General features: G+C 41.4%; 1 protein-coding gene across 1 annotated transcript in view; it reads right to left on the minus strand.

Annotated features, from left to right (window-relative positions):
• Window positions 1–657: 657 nt before the first annotated feature.
• arid2 (AT-rich interactive domain 2) overlaps window positions 658–19,984 on the minus strand; it is a 30,711-nt gene continuing 11,384 nt past the window's right edge. The window contains 20 exon segments of the mRNA XM_030148967.1: window positions 658–2,282; window positions 2,492–2,583; window positions 2,887–3,010; window positions 3,245–3,330; window positions 3,664–3,802; window positions 3,905–4,062; window positions 5,609–7,865; window positions 7,867–8,014; window positions 8,637–8,836; window positions 9,077–9,211; window positions 9,322–9,400; window positions 9,657–9,821; window positions 9,989–10,198; window positions 10,322–10,418; window positions 12,268–12,518; window positions 12,882–12,951; window positions 13,139–13,162; window positions 13,164–13,207; window positions 13,649–13,867; window positions 18,917–19,050. Of these exon segments, the coding sequence (XP_030004827.1) occupies window positions 2,171–2,282; window positions 2,492–2,583; window positions 2,887–3,010; window positions 3,245–3,330; window positions 3,664–3,802; window positions 3,905–4,062; window positions 5,609–7,865; window positions 7,867–8,014; window positions 8,637–8,836; window positions 9,077–9,211; window positions 9,322–9,400; window positions 9,657–9,821; window positions 9,989–10,198; window positions 10,322–10,418; window positions 12,268–12,518; window positions 12,882–12,951; window positions 13,139–13,162; window positions 13,164–13,207; window positions 13,649–13,867; window positions 18,917–19,050 (4,744 nt within the window). The 3' untranslated portion in view covers window positions 658–2,170.

The raw sequence follows: 19,984 nt of genomic DNA on the forward strand, positions 1-19,984 counted from the left end.
TAAAAGTGAGCTAGTGATTGTACATCAAATACAAATGTTAGTTTTTCAGTAAATCTCTCAATTACTAAGGAACACAGACAATCAAACCTTGTTTTGTGGTTAACATGAGGAATGATGGTTAACAAAACAAACACACACAATACTATAGCAGACAGCAGTAACAACAGACCTCAGTTAAAGCCTCAACACCGACTAAATATGACACCACACAGCCTTTTGATGAATGCAGAAAGCTCACTGTATTGTATGATTAAGCACAAAATATGTTTTAGGAACTGTGGGAAGTGGAGCGCTCAGCAAAGTCATTAACAATTCAATTATGTTGAAAGGAATGAACCAGAGGAAGAGTGTCCAGTGGTTAAACGGAACAAAAGAAAGAGCTCGTCAGTAAATGGTGCTTGTTAGGTTCGATCAGACAAGAGGGCCGTTTGAAGTCCCAACTACCAACCATGAAAAGTGAGCGCTGAATATTAAAAACACTGGCATCGGTTCAGACATCTTATTTAGAACAAAATACAGAGTCGTGATGAGTCTTGGAGAGGGAGGGTTCATCCTCTGCTGGTGTTTTCTACTATTAATGCTGCAGGTGCTTTGATAAAAAGGGAAGAAAAGCAGATGAAGTTATGATGAAAAAAAAAAAGAAAGCGTGAACCAAAGCAAAATGTTCAGTGTTTTATTTAAAAACTATAAACAGTCACCAAAGTAAATAAAGCCAATCTCTAACAGACTGTTAGGTCTATGTATAGTCACACATCCTACTGACACCGCAGAAATGAGGATGGTTGGGTCGCCCCGGTCAGATGCTAATAGGACAGGCAGTCATAAATGTTACACAACACACGGTAGAGGACAGTCTGAGGACGTGAGCCGGAATGTGGCATGGTATTAAGAATGAAAAAATAGTACAATAAAACTCCACACTATATTAAGATAGAAAAAAGTAGTGAAGAAAATATCATACCTGCACGTAAAGCAAAGAACACAGGAGAAAACCTGTATAAAACTCCATGTATTTAAACCAATTTACAAATACAAAAAAATTTTGGTACGCGCACTGTGCCCGTACAATGACAAAACGCTTACAGTGGATATATGTTACTTGTGTGTGTGTGCGCGTGTTGAGGGGAGGGTGTGTGAGGGAAGAGGAAGGGAGAGAATACCTTCAATATTTTTTTTTCTTCTACAAAATGACATGAGATATATTATTCCATACTCTTTCAGCCAGCAAAATGAGTTCTACAAGGTATTATACAAAAAATGTCACAGTTCCACAAAAAACTGTTTTAACCCCCTCCCTAAGCTTTACAGCATCAGTACCTTTGCAGAATTATTTACAGGTTTTTAAGTACATTCATCCACTGCTGAGTATAGAATCACATTAGATACAAGTGACCAGGGATCATAAAAAAAGCAAAAACAAAACAAAACAAAAAAACAAAACAGAAAAAAAAAACTACTTTATTCAATCCTACCAAAGTAATGCTTCTATTACTCCACAGAGCAAGTTCTCCAGTGGCTGCATCGGCATGAAAGAGGATCTTCTTTATATATATTCACAACATATTTACAAGATTCTTTTTCATTAATTGTAATGGTATTCATTTCAATAATAAATAAGTGAAAATATATTGACTCAAGTAAGAAAACCAAGCTACCAATTTTCTAAAAGAAAAAAAAAAATTTCTCTGCGCCAGTTGCCAGCCGAGTCGTCCTCCACCCCACCCTGTGGGACATCTTTCACCTACAGTAGCCCCCGCCCCCACCTCTCCACCCACCCGTACGCTTCAGTCAACCACCACTCACTCCAACGTGTATGGGACAAATAAGAAACAACGTAACAAAATGTGCTCCTGTTTGGGGTTTCGTAGGTGGAGTCCCTCAGGGAAGCAGTCTTTAAGAGCTCCCTCTGGTGGGCAGCTGGTGGAAGACCCCGTGGCAGTTTTTTGTGTGTGGATGGGAGAGGGCGGGGATTTAAACACAGGTTGGCCAGGAAGGAGGTGAGGATGACAGGGAGGGTGGGCGTCAGGCGCGGCAGAAGAAAAGGTCTTCATTCTGGTTCCTGTCCTCTGCCCCCCTGCAGACCCGCTACGGCTCACCGGTGGCTTTTTCCTCTCGTTTCTGGAGAGGAACAGGGGTGTGGGGAAAGGTTGTAGAGGTTGTCCTTTTGGCGTTAAGCCTGGAGAGAGCGCTTCAGTTCGTAAAGGCATTTGGCGAGCGTGGTGGAAACCTCCATGTTACTTAGCGCGAGCACAGACAGGTGCGTCTCGTGCTTCTTTACCAACCTGAAAGATAAAGCCATAAAGAAATCCAATTATATTTAATTTTAATTTAAGCATAACAAAACAGATACTCAGTTCACGGATCCTGAGAAACATTACACCGACTGGCCCATCCTCACGTAACAATAGTCAAAACATAATTGTCATCACACGGTCACAAAAAGTTCTTAAAAATTCACAGAAAGTCCACATAACCATGTAAAGACACTTACATGCGACCACAGTCAGAGTGCTTTGCAATGTTCTTTAACGTTAAGGCAGCAGTTAGTCGTATGTGTTTCGTCACTGGTCCCTCTTTCTCATCCTGAAAGAGATGTTCAGAGTTATTATTATTATCATCATTATTATTATTTGTCTTATTCTTCTTATATCATTGTTATGTTATTCAAACATGTTTTACTGGCAAATTGTCAACACTTCAACCTGCTTAATGATGAGAACTTAAACATGTGCAGTTGATACCAACATATGAATGAACCTGAAATGGAGCAAACCCTGGGGTTGAAACCAGCTTTAAAAGGAGCTTATGATCAACCCTCTGCATTTTAGTCGTGTGTGTGTGTACAAGCTAGGGGAGAAATGTGGTCACAATGAGACTTTTACTCACAGTGAAGTCCCTGAAGACCAGGTTTCGAGAGCCTCTGCGTAGGGCCATGAGAGCTGCACTCGGATGATTGACAATTGCTTTTGGTGCTCGTGGTGCTGGAGTACTGCCTGCCGCTGGCGGAGTCCTGCACAACACATTAAACGCACACACACAACACACATTAATGACTACTGTAAACCAAACCACAGTACTCAACTGGAAACAAGTTTATCATTTATATTTTACCAAATTAAAGCCTCTCAGCACTCTGACAGACATTTATGCTTCCTTGAAAGTCTGATATTTAACAGTCTCATTTTTTGTGCGTAACTTACATAAAGTACAAATTAAGAAGATTAATGTAGAAAGGTTTACATACTGGGAAGAAGTCTGATTGGGACTCTGTGCCTGCTGCTCCTCCAGTTTCAGTCCCGCCAGCAAAGCCTCTCGAGAACAGTGCTTATCCTGGAAACACAACAGTTTAATAGTTTAGAAAAATTTCACAATTTTGTATGTTCACAGTTGTTTAATTTTTTTTTTCTTCTAGGACAGTAATATTAGTTATACAGAAAGTGTAACTGGGAAAAACAGAAGTGTCTGCTGCTGTTGACCACGGTCCCAAGATAACGGCACTGTGGGGTGTACAGGTTGAGAACAAACACAAACACAATCATGTCATGCTTTGATAGAACTAGGACATGAGGCTACTGTTGTAGTTTGACACAAAGAAAAACTTCTGGGCCTTGTTTTTGCAACCAATAACTTGTCACTGTCATGCACAAAAAAGGAGAATCTCACCTGTAGATGCGTGATGAAGGACAGTCTCTGCCGGGGAAAGGGTTCACATCCCTCCCATTGGCACTGGCCCCCATACACATCTTTCCCACCATGTTGCGTTGCGGCGTGGTAAAACACCTGAGATGGCGTTTCAAACCACCTAGAGGAGGAAATGTGGACAGATCAACAGAGGGAACACAATAGTGGGCATATCTGCAGTTACGTCAGCCAATATGTGTAGTATTGACATGTTGATACGAACCGTTTACAGGACTGCCACAGACACTTGAAGTTCTGCCCTGCTTTCCTGTTTTGCTCTGGTGGTGCTGCTGAGGGGGTTTGCTGCGTTGGGAGGTGAGGACTGTGGTTGCCCGCTGGCGAAGGCTGGGATACAGGAGGTGAGGATGGGGTAACAGTAGGCTGTGGAAAAGATTTTATGTTAGTACAAACAAAGACTTACGGGACTGGACAGCAGAAAATGCCATTTGCTGCACATACAACATAAACACAGTCTGACAGAACCTGTGACTAAGGTGATAAAATAGCCAATACATTTCCTTCACATTGTATTTAGTGGTGTACATACACAGCATGTCACTTGGCTCTGTCAGAAGAGCAAACAAGTCACATTTTGACAGGCAATCAAATGAAACATATTGTGTACCTGGTAAATAAACTAATTTCTCTGGACTTGAGTATTGTTGGAATCATCTATTAATCACCAAGTACACACGCCAGGAAAATATAGGCCTACAGCATAGGTCTGGTTGTTTTTATGTATTTTGACCTGGGAATGCCACATACTGTGGGTGAAGTATCAATTTATGTTATTGTGAAAAACCAAAATAAAAAGAATAAAAAAAAGTTTAACAACAAAACCAACTCCAACATGCATTTGCCCTAAAATGCCCAAGTAGGTTGAATACAGTTTTAATTAATAAATGAGAGAATATAAAATCCTCATTACAGAGGTGTTGTAGGCTGAGATGTAACCTTGGCCGCTCTACTGGCTAAAGTTGTTCTCTCAGCTACTTTGTTATAGGAGGTGGGTATCAGTGAGAACCACATGGTCTTAACTGGACTCACCTTCTTAACCTCCATGACAAACGCTAACCTATCGGCATAAACAACTAGAGAGCAAGTGGAGATCAAACACTGAAAGTGACAAGAGTCCATTAAGACCAATATCTTGTACGTTTTGATTAGATGCAAATGTCTGTTGAACAGTTTTCACCTGCTCACTGTAGACTGGGTATGTGTAAGTCTTCATTCAGAAAGAGAAATTAAATTAGTAATTTAACAATCTAAATTCATGATTTAAAAAAAAAAAAAAAATTTTCCATTGTATTAATGCAAGGTATAATTTACACAAATGCAAAAGAGTTAAAAGCATTCAATATAACTCTAAATACACATGCTATTCACATATATTTACACAACACAGTGAAAGTGATGGCCTCAAAACAAAAACCATGTATTTGTTATTCCGTCATAAAAGGACCTTACAGACTACACGGGTTTGAGATGGACACCTAATAAATGACAACAATATCTGAAAAATTCTGAATGTAAACAATACATCATTTTGGCAAGGTATTCCATATTGGAACGGGATTCATGATTTACTGACAATGGTACTTACATTTCATTTTCAGATCAAAAACTGGGTTCATTATGTTTGGATAGTATGACTTGTAGGATGGGACAAACCTGTAGCTCCACAATGCTTCATCTATTAGTTTTTTTTGTTTTTTTTTTTGGTTTAAATACACATTTTAATGGGAGCTTATAAGATTTCCATATTGCGTATTTTAACTAATTATTCTACTCTCACACAAACATGACCTAGTAATTTATTTATTCCCCCTTGTCAATAAATAAATAAAATTACCAGACTGACATTAACTATAAGGCATCACTGTGGATAAACGTTGCTTACTGTGAAACTAACCCTAATGTGACTCACCGTCGTGCCAGCTGCCTGTGTGGGCGTGCAGTTCCTCTGCTGAGTGGCGTTCTCTATTGCTACTTTGGCTACTGTGCTTGGGTCTGTTCCTGCTGGCACTGCCACCATGGTGGCACTACTGCCGGCGTTGTTGGGGTCACTGATGGTGATAATCCGCACCCCCACTTTATTAGGGATCCCCGATGATGCTGCCGCTGTGCTGCGGTCCTCATTCTCAGCTGGCCTTTTGAGGCCTCGAGCCTCAGAGGTCACTCCATTTGCAGTTGAGACAGCAAGACTCTGGGAGTTAAGAGTAACAGTGGAGGGGAGGGAACAACTGGGGAGCAGTTGCTGTCTTAGCACAGGCACAGCGTGGCCCGGCCCCACAGGTCCATTAGTTAATTCTGAGGGAGGCCGTGTGCCTAATGCCTGGGGTCCATTGGCCAGGCGCTCAGCCTGCTGGGCTTTGGCAGTGTCCTGCTGGGGGGGAGGAGGACTAGGGAGAGGGGGATCTGAGCCGTGAGTTTTCTCAGAGGGGTCCACCTCCCCATTCCCCAAGTACTGTTTGGAAGCAATGTGATTTGGAATGTTTTTGTTAAAATTGCCACCACTGTCACCCCGTTCAAAGTCACACACCCCATTGACAAGAGTCTTTTTCGGGTCGGGGTTTCCCTCCAGTGGGGTGTTTGTACCAGGGGAGAGGGCCTGCTTCCCATTAGCAGGGTGACTCTGTGTAGCAGGGCCATTAAGTGCCCCCTGGCTGTTCCCTGAGTGGTATGGAGGTAGATTAGACTCCATGCACTTCCGTCCATTTAGCAGCTTGGCACCTGCCCCAACTTCACCATTACTTTTACCAATGGAAGAGTCACCCTCTGCCAAAGAGGAGTTCTCCATCACCTCTATCTTTCTCTCATGGATGTGCAATCCCGTGGCGTCCTTGGCTTCCTCCTCCTTTTGACAAATAATCTTGTCTCCTCTGAGGGGGGCTGGCAGTGGTGGCGGTGGTGGTGGAGCCGCTGGGGTGTGCTGGGGCACTGTTCCAGTAGAAAATGGAGGAGGGGGTACACTTGGAGCCACAGCACCCTGGCTGACGGCAGCAACAGCAGCAGTAGAGGTGGTGAAGCCAGTATTGGGGACCACTGTGAACGTTACTTGTCCAGCTGCTGCGGGCGCCTGGATGATGGTAGCCGCCCCTGGGCTACTTGTAGAAATCAGCTGGCCTGGCACAAGCTGGACTGTCTGGAGGGCTGGGGCTCCTGGGCCAGGAAGCTGGCCAGGCACTAGCTGAACATTGAGCTGCTGAGGTTGAGGAGAGGGTCCCTGGGTGCTGTAACCTGCCTGGTAAAGGACCTGTGGACTAGGGGCTATCGTGCTGTTGGGAGGAGGGACCTGTGGGGCGGGAAGGATCAACTTTCCTCCCGGTGTAGATGGCCCTCGCTTTGGAAGCAGTAGCTGTTTGATCAAGCTGGACTCAGTGGAGGTAGACTGGGGGGGAGGAGCTGGAGAAATAATTTGGAGCGACTGCTGCTGTTGCTGCCTTTTCATGGACAGTGCATGGCTGACAGTTTGATTGGGCTGGACCTGTGTGTTGGAGTGGGATGATGATGGACAGGGGCTGGAAGCAGCTCCAGGCTGCCCAGCTATCTGGATAGTCTGGGCAGTAGGAATAGTGGAGGGGTTGGCAAGAACAATCTGGTGTATGGCAGGGGTGTAGGCTGGGTTCTGTTGGGGGTTGGGACTGACTATGACTACACTTTGTGGCTGTTGAGGCTGAGGCTGCTGGTTGGGAGGGGCTATCGTGGCTGCTGATCCACCTGACTGGGTTGGCGCTGGTTTAGGGGCGATATTCTGAAAAGTGACACGTGACCCCTGGGAATTGGGCACGCCAGTGACACTGAGCCCCTGACCACCCCCCACCTGCATGGAGGAGGAAGAAGAAGATGCCAGTACAGTAGGGTCTACCTGGGTAGCTCCAACCTGAGGCCCAGACAAGGGAGGGGTTTGAGGCAGGGGTGAGTGCTGGGTGATTGGCGGGCACACACCTTGTACCCGGGCCGTGAGGATGTGGCCCTGTGGTACCTGCTGAAAAAGTGTGACGGGGGTTCCGGTGGGAAGCATGGGAGAGTGTTGTTGCTGAGCCGGAAGTGGTGCAGACACATTCTGGGGGCTGTGGTTCTGTGTGGCTGCTGTGGATGATGGAATCTGGACCACTGGACCAGATCGAATCTGCTGCGGTTGTTGTGTTGCTGCCAATGTGTTTGGTGTTAACTGTGGGGGGCACCAGGTGACGGGAAACAGTCGGGTGGTTTGCATGAGGAGATTCCTGCGCAGGCAAGGCCATGGATGGAGCACCGCCACTGGGGCTCATACTGGAAACCTGGGCCCGGGAAAACTGTGGTCCATGACTGGGATGCCCAGGAGGTAATCCTTGTCACACATTAGCACACAAAAATAAAGTAAATTAGAAGATTGCGATACTCTGATAGAAAATTGAAGAGATTGAAGATACTTTGTCATTTTGACTGCCGACTTAAGCAGTGAATGTAATCACGTCTGTTTACTTTTAATTAGTTCATGTTTACACACAAGAACAACTGAACGCACCACTGCCTAATGTCCTGTGCTCAATATCATATTGTAAATTTTCCTAGTAAGCTCCTCCAAGTAACTTCTTTCACTTTGATCATTTATAAACACTTTTGCCTTTGTTAGTTCATTCCTTTTGTTACTAGTGGTACCAAATCTGCTCTCTGGAAGACAGCCATCATGCTGTGACACAGCATCACTTTTTTCCCTCAACTGCCATTCAGCTTCCAACATTTGGACCTACTTGGTCCTACTATCCGTATGCCTCTTTTACCAATTATACCGTACTGTGGTTACAGATATCTGTGCTCTCATGGTGCCAGTCCTTCATATTATCGGTCCCAAAAAACAGTAAATATAAACATAACAACAAACTGTAAGACAAATTCTCACACATGGAACACAGAATCCAACTAACTGAGCTACAGGTCAATCCTTATAATCCACAGTGATTTTTCCCTACCTGGTGGTGGGGCTTGAGGGTCTCCAGGGACTTCATGTCGAGCTACTGGAGGTACTGCAGGACTCTGTTGCTGCTGCTGGTAGTACAGCTGGATGGGCAAGGGGATTGACCTTCGCCTTAGCCCTACCAACAGAATCTGAACCTGGACATTGGCCCGGGCCTCCTCTTGCCGACGCATTGTGTGGTTTGGGAACACAGTCCTGTGGTGGCAGAGCACCCAAGTCAAAAATTAGACATTTATAGTGATTAAAAAAAAAGAAGAAAAAAAAAAGCAAGCAATGCTCAAGGCATTGGTACTACAACAGACCTGAAGATTTATTGATCCTGTTTAACATTTGTATTAGTAATTTTTTTGCCATTTTACAGGTCCATATAAACTCATGACATGAATCTTTAAGTGCCTATAGAATAGAAAAGTATCACGCAGGGGAGGAACTGACCGCAGACATTTGAGGAAGCCAGAGGAGTTTAAGATGTTGCTTCGTCCCATTTTACTGCATGTAGCCAGATATTCAGAGTACATTTCTGATCGAGACACAGTGCCCTCAGAGTTTGTCTCAAAGTGTGCATTTAACCTGTAATAAAAGCACAAATCAAAGAATGGTTATGCAAGCGAAAAGATATTTTCATTAAAAGTTAAAATACATATGTTCTCAAATGGATGTTTTAAAATAAAACAACTTACCACTGCAGTGTAAATTTTTCCCCATCTAATTCTACAATACCAGGTGGTGGTTGATTGGGTTGAACAGGGACCCTCGTCACTGAAAGAACAAGAAAAACAACATGTAGGATGCAAGGTTTGTGTACAATTCCAAGTCCAATATGAAGAAGCCTGAGTTAACAGCAGAGCCCGTACTGTCCACTAGATGTCAGCAAAATAATAACTTTGCAATAGTAGTTCTGCAACTACACTGACAGTACAGGAATGGCTGTAATTCCAGCACAAGTCACCTGTTACCTCACACACACTGCAGCATTAGAAACAGTTAGAAAGAGAAGTGTGTGATAGATACTCACCAGGTGCTGGTGCTCCTTGCACAGCTGCAGGTACCTGCTCTACCAGCTGTGGTCGAACCTCAGCTGCCTGTTCAGTGTTGGCTTGATGCTCAATCAACCGCACTGCTGTTAGGGCGTCAGGTCCAAACGTATGAAGGTCAACTGATACTAACCGCACTAACAAGTCTGGGCAGAGTGAAAAGGGAAGAAAACACAGGGATCAGCACAGAGTCAAAACCTACTTCTTACTGATGCAAAAAAACACTAGGGTGACAAAATAATGACAGAGTTAGCATACCTTTACTAAGAACATGTGACATTTTTTGCTTTGAGTTGCTAAAGGTGATTCCTACCTATGCTATGATCGACAGAGGCGATCTTGCTGCAGGGAACCTCTCCGAGCTGAGCCAGTAGGTACAGCACTTCCAGGGAGGCCATGAGGAGCATGAGGTCAGGCAGGGTGAGGAGCATTATTACCTCCCTGTAAGAGTCCTGGTCCACATACTCGCAGATTAGCACACCATTGTCTTCTGCCTTGCTGAGGTTGCCCAGAATTTCCATGGCTAGAGACACAAACTCAATTTAATAGCTCATACTCATCATCAGTCCTGGCACAAGTATCTCACAGAACAATTTCACCACGGGTAAATATTACTTATGCAAACATGCTGACAGTGAAGACCCACCTCTCATTTTGAGAAACCTGTCTCTGGACATCAAGCATTTGGTGATTGTGTGAAAGATCAGATGAGTCGTCCGAAAGTCAACGGGATCCAGCTGGAGCTGCAGGAAGTAAGACACTGTATAGTCAATACCTGCTCGGTCCAGTCAGACAGCCAACAAAAAGTGCAGCTTTCGTTACACATATTTAAGTGGAAGAGACACACCTCTTTTATTGCATTAAATACGTAGGCTGAAAGGTAGAGCTGCATAATTAACTCAATTGCAATCACCGTAAAGTAAGCCTTTGCAATTATATAACTGCAAATGGCTACACTGGTCCAAGAGTTATTATGATGACTAATCTGTGCACTTTGCTTGATAACCAAGAAATAGGCCACAATATCTACAACAAGACATTCTGACTAAATTCTGCAGCCCAGTCAGGCACAAGAGTTACACCAACTTGACTAGGAAATCAAAAGCACATTCATTAATGATTTATGAGCTTTGTAATGATATACATGCAAGCAAAAAGGGGTGTTCTTTTAGTTATAACACTGCCAGGAGTATTTTTAATGCACACATTAGCTGATAATCCATATCATATCATATCTATAAAATGTATAAAGTGCCCAAGAAGCCAACCATCCATTTTAACATCAAAGGCTTAACTGATTGTATCAGGGACATTATACATGAGGGATCTAAAAATAGGGTGCTGATGTCGGCTCATTTCCAAGTGGCTCATATAAATATGTAAGATATTAAAATTCACAAAGTGTTGTCCACACTGTGGCAGCAACATTCCCAACTAACATTCCTAACCATTTCCAGTTTTTTTTTTTTTTTTTTTTACATTGAGACTTCTTTTTTTGGAATGCATGTCTGAGACTGCTAGAGAATATATTTAACTTTGGTTCTAATATGTAAATCTACTTCTAAAAAAAACAGACCTGCTTGGAGGTGACACAACCACCATCTGGCAGCCATAGCGCTCATTCATTTGGTACTGTAGCTACAGTTTTCAGCATTTCTAAACATACTGTACAACTGGTCTGTCCCAAATTAACTAAGATTGCAAGTCTGACCTAATCTTTTATTTCAATGTAAAGTAACTATGGAAAGTCATGACACTGCTCTTATTTATGGAAATCAGTCCAACCATTCTAGCAAATTTGTTAGCAGTGGCTATATCATATCATAATGTAATTTCAATGTATGTCTAAATCGATGACACTATGCATCCTTCTGCAAGGCACAGATATACGTAGGAAATTTGCATGAAGGCAACACAAGCAAACACAGAGGGAGAGTGAATGTGACACAGAGTAGGCAAATTCTAAGGAGGACGCCAACCAGTTAAGACAAAACAAGAAACTCATATCTCAGAGTGAAAATGGTTTAACATCAACTAGAAGGCTGTACTTTACATATTGTGGCGCACACAAGACATAATGATTATGATATATTAGCAGATTATATTTTGTTACACAGTTTACCAAAAACAGGAACAAAAGGGACAGGAATAGGCAAATATGAATGAGTATCTACATCCAATATATAACTTCAAAAATCTAATTAAAAATAGGCCTTTCTATGTGATCATTTTGTAAAATTGACATACTGAATTTACATAAAATGTGCTATACTGTGACATTTATTGTTAAATGATTATGAACTTATATAGATACGACTTTGGTCATATCGTACAGCTCTAAACAGTGTAAAAGAAATGATGTTTGAGTGGGTTTGTTTGTGGGTTTTCTAATAACATCAATCTGACACAATTCAGAAAAGGCATTTTACTGTGTCACAGTTACCTATATTCATAAATAAATGTCCATTATCAGACAGTTTACACCATTTCAGAAGTGACCCAAATTTTTTTCCTCTTTTAAGTTGTATTTGTTGCAGTATAACGCCACACAACAGTTTCTACACACACAAAACAGTAAGTTCAATAACTCACCTCAGCTGCCACGTTGCCCAACGTGTCAAGTCCGAGCTGTCGGAGTGAGATGAGGTTACAGTGGGCACAGAGCAAAAGGAAGCGCAGGCACGTTCGGTTGGCCGCCAGCAGCTTGACGTTGGCCTCCTCGAAGGAGAGGTTTCGTAGGATAACGGCAATCTGTAGCACCCGCTGGGCCTCCATGTCACCGATACCTGGGTTCCGCGGTGGATGAAAGAGACTCTGCCAGTGCCCCTCACCCGATGTATCATCTGCAGAGAGAACAGAGCAGCTTCAGAATCCCAGGAAAGTGAGGGAGAATCGTAGGCTCACATTACTGACAGCAACTGTTCAAAGACAATTGTTCTGCATTTCTCAACTACAAGCTGATGATCAGTGTAGTTTTTATACAGCTTTTACCTGTTGATTAGAGACAACCTGTCAATAAACAGGTTTAGTTTTATACTAACAAACTCAAAGTCACTGTGAAACATTTGCAGCCTTGACTGGGTAAGAGCATTTTAGCTGTCAATAAATCCACCATTGGAAGATGTTGGAGTGAGCTGGCTTTTCATTACTCTGTGTATGTGTGTGTGTGTGTGTGTGTGTGTGTGTGTGTGCACGCACGCACACACCTTGTGCTAGGCTGCTTTTGTCCCAGATCAGCTCTCTGACTTCAGTGTCTTCCACCACCTCTTTCCAGAACTACAGTGTTTGAAAAAAAAAAAAAAAAATTAAATCATCAAATAAAGCAACATTTAGTGAGTTAAGAAACTTGATTTCTAGGGGCTCCAGCTCTGATCAAATTAAATGTCATTACCACACGAAAAGGGCAGTGATCATTTAATAGGAACAACTTTCAGAACATATAGCAAGTGATCAAATATTTTACCCTGACAAAGTCCCGAGAGGTTTTTCTCCTTCCAGTCCGTCCCAAATACCCCTGAAAAGCTGCCTAACGCTGCAAGAGAAAAGACAGGAAATTAGAGCTAGTTAGCAGAATCACGTGTTACTTGGCTTTGGCCTTGATAAATTATATTCAAGAGGACTATTCAAACAAGCATGATTCCATAATGAAAAGGTGACAAAAAGACAGGAAACTGAGAAAATATTTGCACAGACTTCACTCTAGAATAATCAGTTCACTTGTTGGCTGCAATTTAAAATGAAAATTATTTTTCCCTAAATATAAGTAAGAAGTCAACTGTTGAGAAAAGTAACAACTGGTATGAAAGTGCCTTTTTCAACTGGAGCAGAAACTCTTATTTTGGCAGTTTCTACTAAAGCTCTTATCTGTGCAAAAGATAAAGTGAAATGTGTCCAGGCTATGCTTTCTGTGATTCTGTGTGCTGTTCAACATTAAAAGTTTAAATGTATAGTCAGAGTGAGGCTGGAAACGTACAGTCATCGAAGACACCGGCATGAGCCAGCAGCAACGTAACCAGTTTGGGGTCCTTGTCCAACTGCATGGCATGCTTGCTCTCATTGGATAGCAGAGTGCAAACATTAACAGCAAAGTCCACTTCATTGGGTAGGCCCGAAAGGAGAGACAGCACCAATTTGTTGTAGTCACACGGTGGAACGAAATCTGTAGACAGCCCATAGCTTTGGCGAAGATAGTCTAGAAGAACAAAAGAAAAAAAACAATAGTTGGATAGGGTTACTACACACTTCAAAGCCAAAGTGGATACTTGAACATAAATGTAGTGAAAAATCTCAGAAAAATGTCAGTTTGTCGTAAGCGACATGTACGTGGGTGTATGGCATAAAACGATTTACCACATTTTTATCGACTCGTTCCAGCCTTTGAGTAACTACTGACAAAATGTCCAACATACAATTCATTTACATGTGATGCAACAGTAATGTCTCGTCACATTCCTCCACAAATGTCTTTCCATTTAAAGAAAAGACATAATAGTGATAGAAAACTTCACATCATGTTTTCCTGTCAAAATAAAAAAAAAAAAAAAAGGAAAAACAAAGCCCTTAGCCAGGTCTGTTCGTTCACATTAGTAGTTGTCTCTCCTGTTCCCTCTGCACACCTTCAGCCGGTTTACCTCAGATTTATTTCCTCTAACTGAGTTAAGCAAACCAAATGGGGCATTAAGCTGTTCAGTGAAAGCTGTCTTTAGTTCAAATTAGTTTGATGAGCCATGTCTTGTCTGACTGAGGAACATGAATGTTCTCTAACTTTTAATTGTGTTTGTCTCTGACTCAGTCAACCACCATGATTGGCTTTTTATAATTAAAAGACCTCTAATCCTAAACACTAGAGCCCTGTGAGGGAGAAGAATCATGCCTTGAATGTTAGTATTCAGCAGATCTAAATGATCGATGATCTGGTTTGCGAAAATATCTCTTGGTTTTCCTCCACAAAACCCAAAGTTTCCTTCCAGCCTACAATTGATTTTCTGCCATCAATCATTCGGTAGGCATACGTGTCATCTTTCCATATAGCAGATCGCTCAATTTGAATCTTTGTAGACTGTTGCCTCTGGAAACCAATCATAATAGAGATCATCCTGCTGAGGGAATTGGATTTCCATGCTGAAAAGGGTTGTGCAGGAAAATGTAATTCAGTCAAGTTGCCATTACAACAGCTCCATTCTAAAAGCTGCCTGTCTCAGCTCATCCTGCAACACCTGCACCAGCCAGCTCTGTGCAGAGGTGCAGGGGTCTGATTTACAACATGCCATTTGACATAAAAGGCTTTGCGAGCAGAGCGAATTAAAAAGTTGACGCGGGCCTGTGACCAGAACACGACGAGACAACAGGGCAGACCAAAGCTCAGTGAGAGATTTCAAGAGCAACTGTCAAATAATTAACCGTCACTGAACCTGCCGAGCCAACCTAGTACAAAATCTGTCTGCTCTCCTGCTGTAAGGGGTATCTGTGGTCAGAAAATGGTCAATTTTTAAAGCCTTTTCAACTTTGGAGTGGGAGCAACACTGAATACTATAAGTATTTTACTCATTAGTAAATGAGAAAGAATGTATGTAATTGAAAAATAGTAGGATTTTAAAGATTTTTTAATTGAAAAATGGTTGCAGCTTCCTGACACTATAATCACCACAGAGTAAGTTTTCAAAAGCAAGTAACATCTTCATCTCTCAACTCATGACTATTCCTAAAATGTGCTTATTAATCATCTAGTGACTTAAGAGGTGTGAGGGATGAAAAGTCAACGTACTATAATCATTTATACCTACAACTACTGTGAAGTCATTTATACCTGTCACACAATCAGCTGTACACTGCTTTACTCATCATTTGCACCTCCCCTGGTTGCCTAGAAACGCAGACAACTTGTGATGTACATCTAATTGAATTAAAATGAAAAGAAATATTTTATGCTTTAGAGCCATGATACAAATTAATCATTACTAGGGAACACTGTGATTCTTTATTGTCAGTTAAGTCAAAGTTGTTACAGCCTCCATTTTTAAAACTGTAAAATGAATACCATATAAACTGAATTTCAAGATGTATTTATCACATACTACTTATTTAAAGTATTATGTGAAGACCAGCCAGCAAGTCTAGGGGGTATTAGAACGCTGGTGGTTCTAGAGTTAAATTAAAGGATTTAGGTTCTTTTTTATATCAAAGATCTGACAATAAACAACACATAATCAAGCACTTTATATTATTTGTTTACATTTACAGTTGCTACCCTACAGTGACTGAGGTGTGAGGTTCAGATCTTTACTGCACAAGTAAGAAAAACTAACAGAAAAAAAAAAAAAAAACCTAAAACAACAAAGTTCACACCGAGTTAGTCGTTAAGGTTTCCCCTGTGGTCGTGCTTTGGAGTCTATTAGTGCAGCAGGTAGCAGCCAGACACAAAAGCCTGAAACTAAAAGGCTGGAGGTTCTAATCTAAACTGGAGTGGAAGGAAAACCAACTAGCACTTCCTTCTTTCCTTCATCAATAACCGCTGTCAGGACAGTCAGTTACCTCAAAGAGCAGCTCAGTGGTGAACATTCAACCTGTGTGGCATGCATTGTGTGTGAATGAGGTTTGGGGTTATGATCTGTTCATTCAATCCATCAGGTATGCGAGAACTACAAAATTTTAAAAGTGAAAAATCCAATTTCCAATTCCTCTTATTCCCAGTGTTCCGCTCCCAGTAGGTCTCTATTAGGCTGGACAAGTAAAAAAAAAAAAAAAAACTGCGGCCACAAAGCCAGTAACTGAGACCAGACATACTGTATTAAATCATTAAACTAGTTAGAATGTGTGGGAGAGGTAGTGTCCATCTATCTCACAAAAACCACAGTGGAACAGATAAACTAAAACTATCTGGTTGGGGTGCTACCAAAGGATTTATTCAGTTTATCTATGTGACAAATACTACCAATAATACAGTTTCTAGTAATATATAGTGCAATTTGACCTTTTACCGGTGGCTGAGATTAACTTTTCTGAACTCTGTTAAAAACACTGTGCACGATGGATGGAACGTACATTGTCAGGCACAAAGCCAAACATGTAGTGTCAACACCATCCAACACAAATAAGATAAAGACAAAACAAGCATTTTAGTGAATTCAGCTGGACTCCAACAGCAAAATGGGCACTAAACAGATGTGTAACAGGCCGAACACTGCACAGTAGCTGACTGCAGTCTCTGTAGCAGTGAAAGACCTAAACTTTGTTACTGGCGCCATTTACAAGTAATCTTCTGCTTACATTAACTCTGTAACACAGCTGTGTTGTTACTAGTGTAGCAGGTAGGGCTGGGCAAGTAGGGGCAAATTAGTCTGATTAAGTTGTCAAAGATGCAAAAAAATAAATTAAATTAAATAAAAAAAAAAAAAAAAAGGCTTAAATTGCAAAGTGAGATGATTCTCCCTGCTGTTGGCATCAAAGGCCAACACCAGCACAGTGTGCTGTGCAGAGCATCCCAGTAACCTGCACAGACTACAATGGCCTGCATAAAACAGTCCAGCAGCACAGAGACGGAGATAGAATTTTTTCTGGCTATATTGCCTGGACACAAAAACTGGTATACTTTTATAATCTGTTGATAGTGAAGTCTTTCAGCGCGTACTCTGTCGGTGATCAGTTTGTCCACCTTAACCTGCAGAGTTTTGTTTGCATGCAATTTGTTTTCCTGCTACTGAGAAAATACAAGTTCTGATCGTCTCACTAGTGTAACTCAGAGCTGCTGGCTACAGGCGCTCAACTGAGCAGTAAGGTTTGGTCTGGTTTTACAAAGACAATTTGCTGAAGCAATGGGAGAAAACTCAACATCAAATACTTTTAAAGTTATTCTGAGAAGTGTAGATTCATTATGAAACTGTGGTGGGACATGATAGATATTGGTAAACGAACATCCACTGCACTTCATACTTGAGCTAAATCAGACACCACCACAGGGTACATTTCTTTAACATGCCAACTGAACGACAAGATATCAGCAAATTGACTATAAAGCCCTGAGCCGAACATTCGATTGAAAAATTGTAAAAATTGCAATATGTAATATGTTTCATGAGAGGAATACACAGAAATGGAAGGACCCGTATTTTTTTCCAACCCTGAAGCTATTTAAAATACTTGAATGAATCTACAATGTTTTGCCTTGCATAAAGCTAATCTGTCAACATCGGGGGGAAAAAAAAAAAAAAAACCTGAAAACTTCACTTGGTTCTCACAACAGGTTTTGAGTGTAAAAGGTTAGCCTTGGTCGATTTTGTGAGGACATTAAATCGAAAATACAACGCAATTCCATTCTTATTATGGTGAAGCAGCCTGCCTGGGTTTCAAATTATTCATCATTTCTGTTTGAGTAGGCAAATTCTAAATAAGATGGTATGAGCTGGCAGATTTATTTAAAAAGGCAACAATGACTGCAAACATACGCTGCATAGCCTTGGTTCAAAACACAGAATAACCCAGCAAGGTAAAAACTGAATTAAATGAGTCACAGCGTAATAAAAGAGATAAATGTGAACTATAATAAGCTGGCTCATAAACTGGACACCTAGAAGAAAGCTCAGATGTGGCAAAAATTCTCAGCCTGAACCCTACCCTTTAAAAGTTATATTAAAAGGAGGGTGTCATCACTGTCATGTTCAATTGTTCCAGAGAACCTTCATTATGAAATTATAAGTAAAATCACTATGGAAAATTAGAGCATCAGGTGGAATTAACCAGCAACAACTTAAATAGAGCAGTTAAAATGGAAAGGAAAACAAGAGACATGCAAAAGATTAAAACATTTCTTATTGAGATGACATGGCAAATGCAGGAAAATAATCATATAGTGCTTTGAGTTTCTTGTTTCTATATAAAATCCACAGTGCCTTTCCTAAAAGCTGCTATGACAGCATTTCCAAAGCAAAACAATTTGTCAAACTCATTCTCAACCTGTGGGCTGACCAGTTTCCCAAGCATCTAACACATAGTGATGCTCTGCTGCACTCACACCTGCATGAGGATTAAATGTTGGAGTGTGGCAGAAAGCAACAGAGGGACAGGACGAAGTTGAAAGAGCAAATGAGAAACAGTAAGAGCAACAAAGTATGCAAAGAGAAATCTCATCCTCCCACCTGATACTGAAGCGACCGAGCCTCAAAAACAAAAAGTGAACTAGTGAGCACATGTTTGAGGAGTGAAGAGGAAGAAAATGAAGCGAGAAGCAGACTTAGTCTCTGCCTACCTGATACAATGTGTTGCTGGTAGTTATAAGAGGAGGGAATTGCACCAATTGGAAGAGAGGCTTTGGGATTCCCCGGCTGCGATTCCTCATCATCCTCGCCGAAGTGGTGGACTTTCTCATACTTCTCCAAGTATCTGCAGGAGGAAAATAAAAAATGAAGTAAAACAGTCAGGCAATTTGCCAAGGTTTGCTTGGTGTGGATTAGGTCATGACTCTGCTGTATTTTAAAACTAAAACATGAGATATTAAGGTTTGTTTTTAATACATGCTGACATTTTCCTTCAGGGCCTGAAGATGATAAATCATTAATTTTTGCGGGATACACTAAAGTAAGAATCAGGACCAACAAAACTACATGGAAATAGATACTCTGATGGTGTCATTAATACCTTTCTCTGTTCTGACACCTGTAACTCTGAATGACAGGTCTAATTAATGGTTTGTTCAGCTCATGCGAATATGTAGTTTGCAGGAATATACTTGAAGGTATCCTTGTATTTTTCACTGTTTAAAATTACTGTTGTTCTGGGACGGGAAACCTGAAACCTCCCTAATCTGATCTTTTAAATAGCTTGTCAAGAAAATAAATGTTTGAGCAAAACAACAGTTCATAAAACAAAGGAAAGTAGTTTTACTTTATATCACCCATGGACCGTTAGACAAGAGCAGAGGAAGAAATGAGGAGAGACATGATATAAAGTGTCAGGTTGTTATTTGCGCAGTCTGCTGTCAGTCCAAAAGAAAGACATTTTAATGATGCAATCTAAACCCAGTCAAAGTAGAAACACAGACAGGTTTATAGTATGAGCAGTGTCAATGGTTGGCCAGATCACCAAGGGGAGATCCCACGGTACCTCCTACACTGTCAGTTAAGTCTCACAGATGCCAACATACCACTACAACAAGCAGAAACTCAAGATCATATTGATTCAAGACAGCATAATGCACAAATGTACCTTCACTAGGTGCACACACAAATGACCTGAATACAGGGGTTCTACCCATTTATTACTGCTCATAATCATTATTTATAAGTTGTAATGTAAAATATAAATCCAACATTTAGGG

Source organism: Sphaeramia orbicularis, chromosome 12, assembly GCF_902148855.1.
Source record: "Sphaeramia orbicularis chromosome 12, fSphaOr1.1, whole genome shotgun sequence".
NCBI classification, from domain to species: domain Eukaryota; kingdom Metazoa; phylum Chordata; class Actinopteri; order Kurtiformes; family Apogonidae; genus Sphaeramia; species Sphaeramia orbicularis.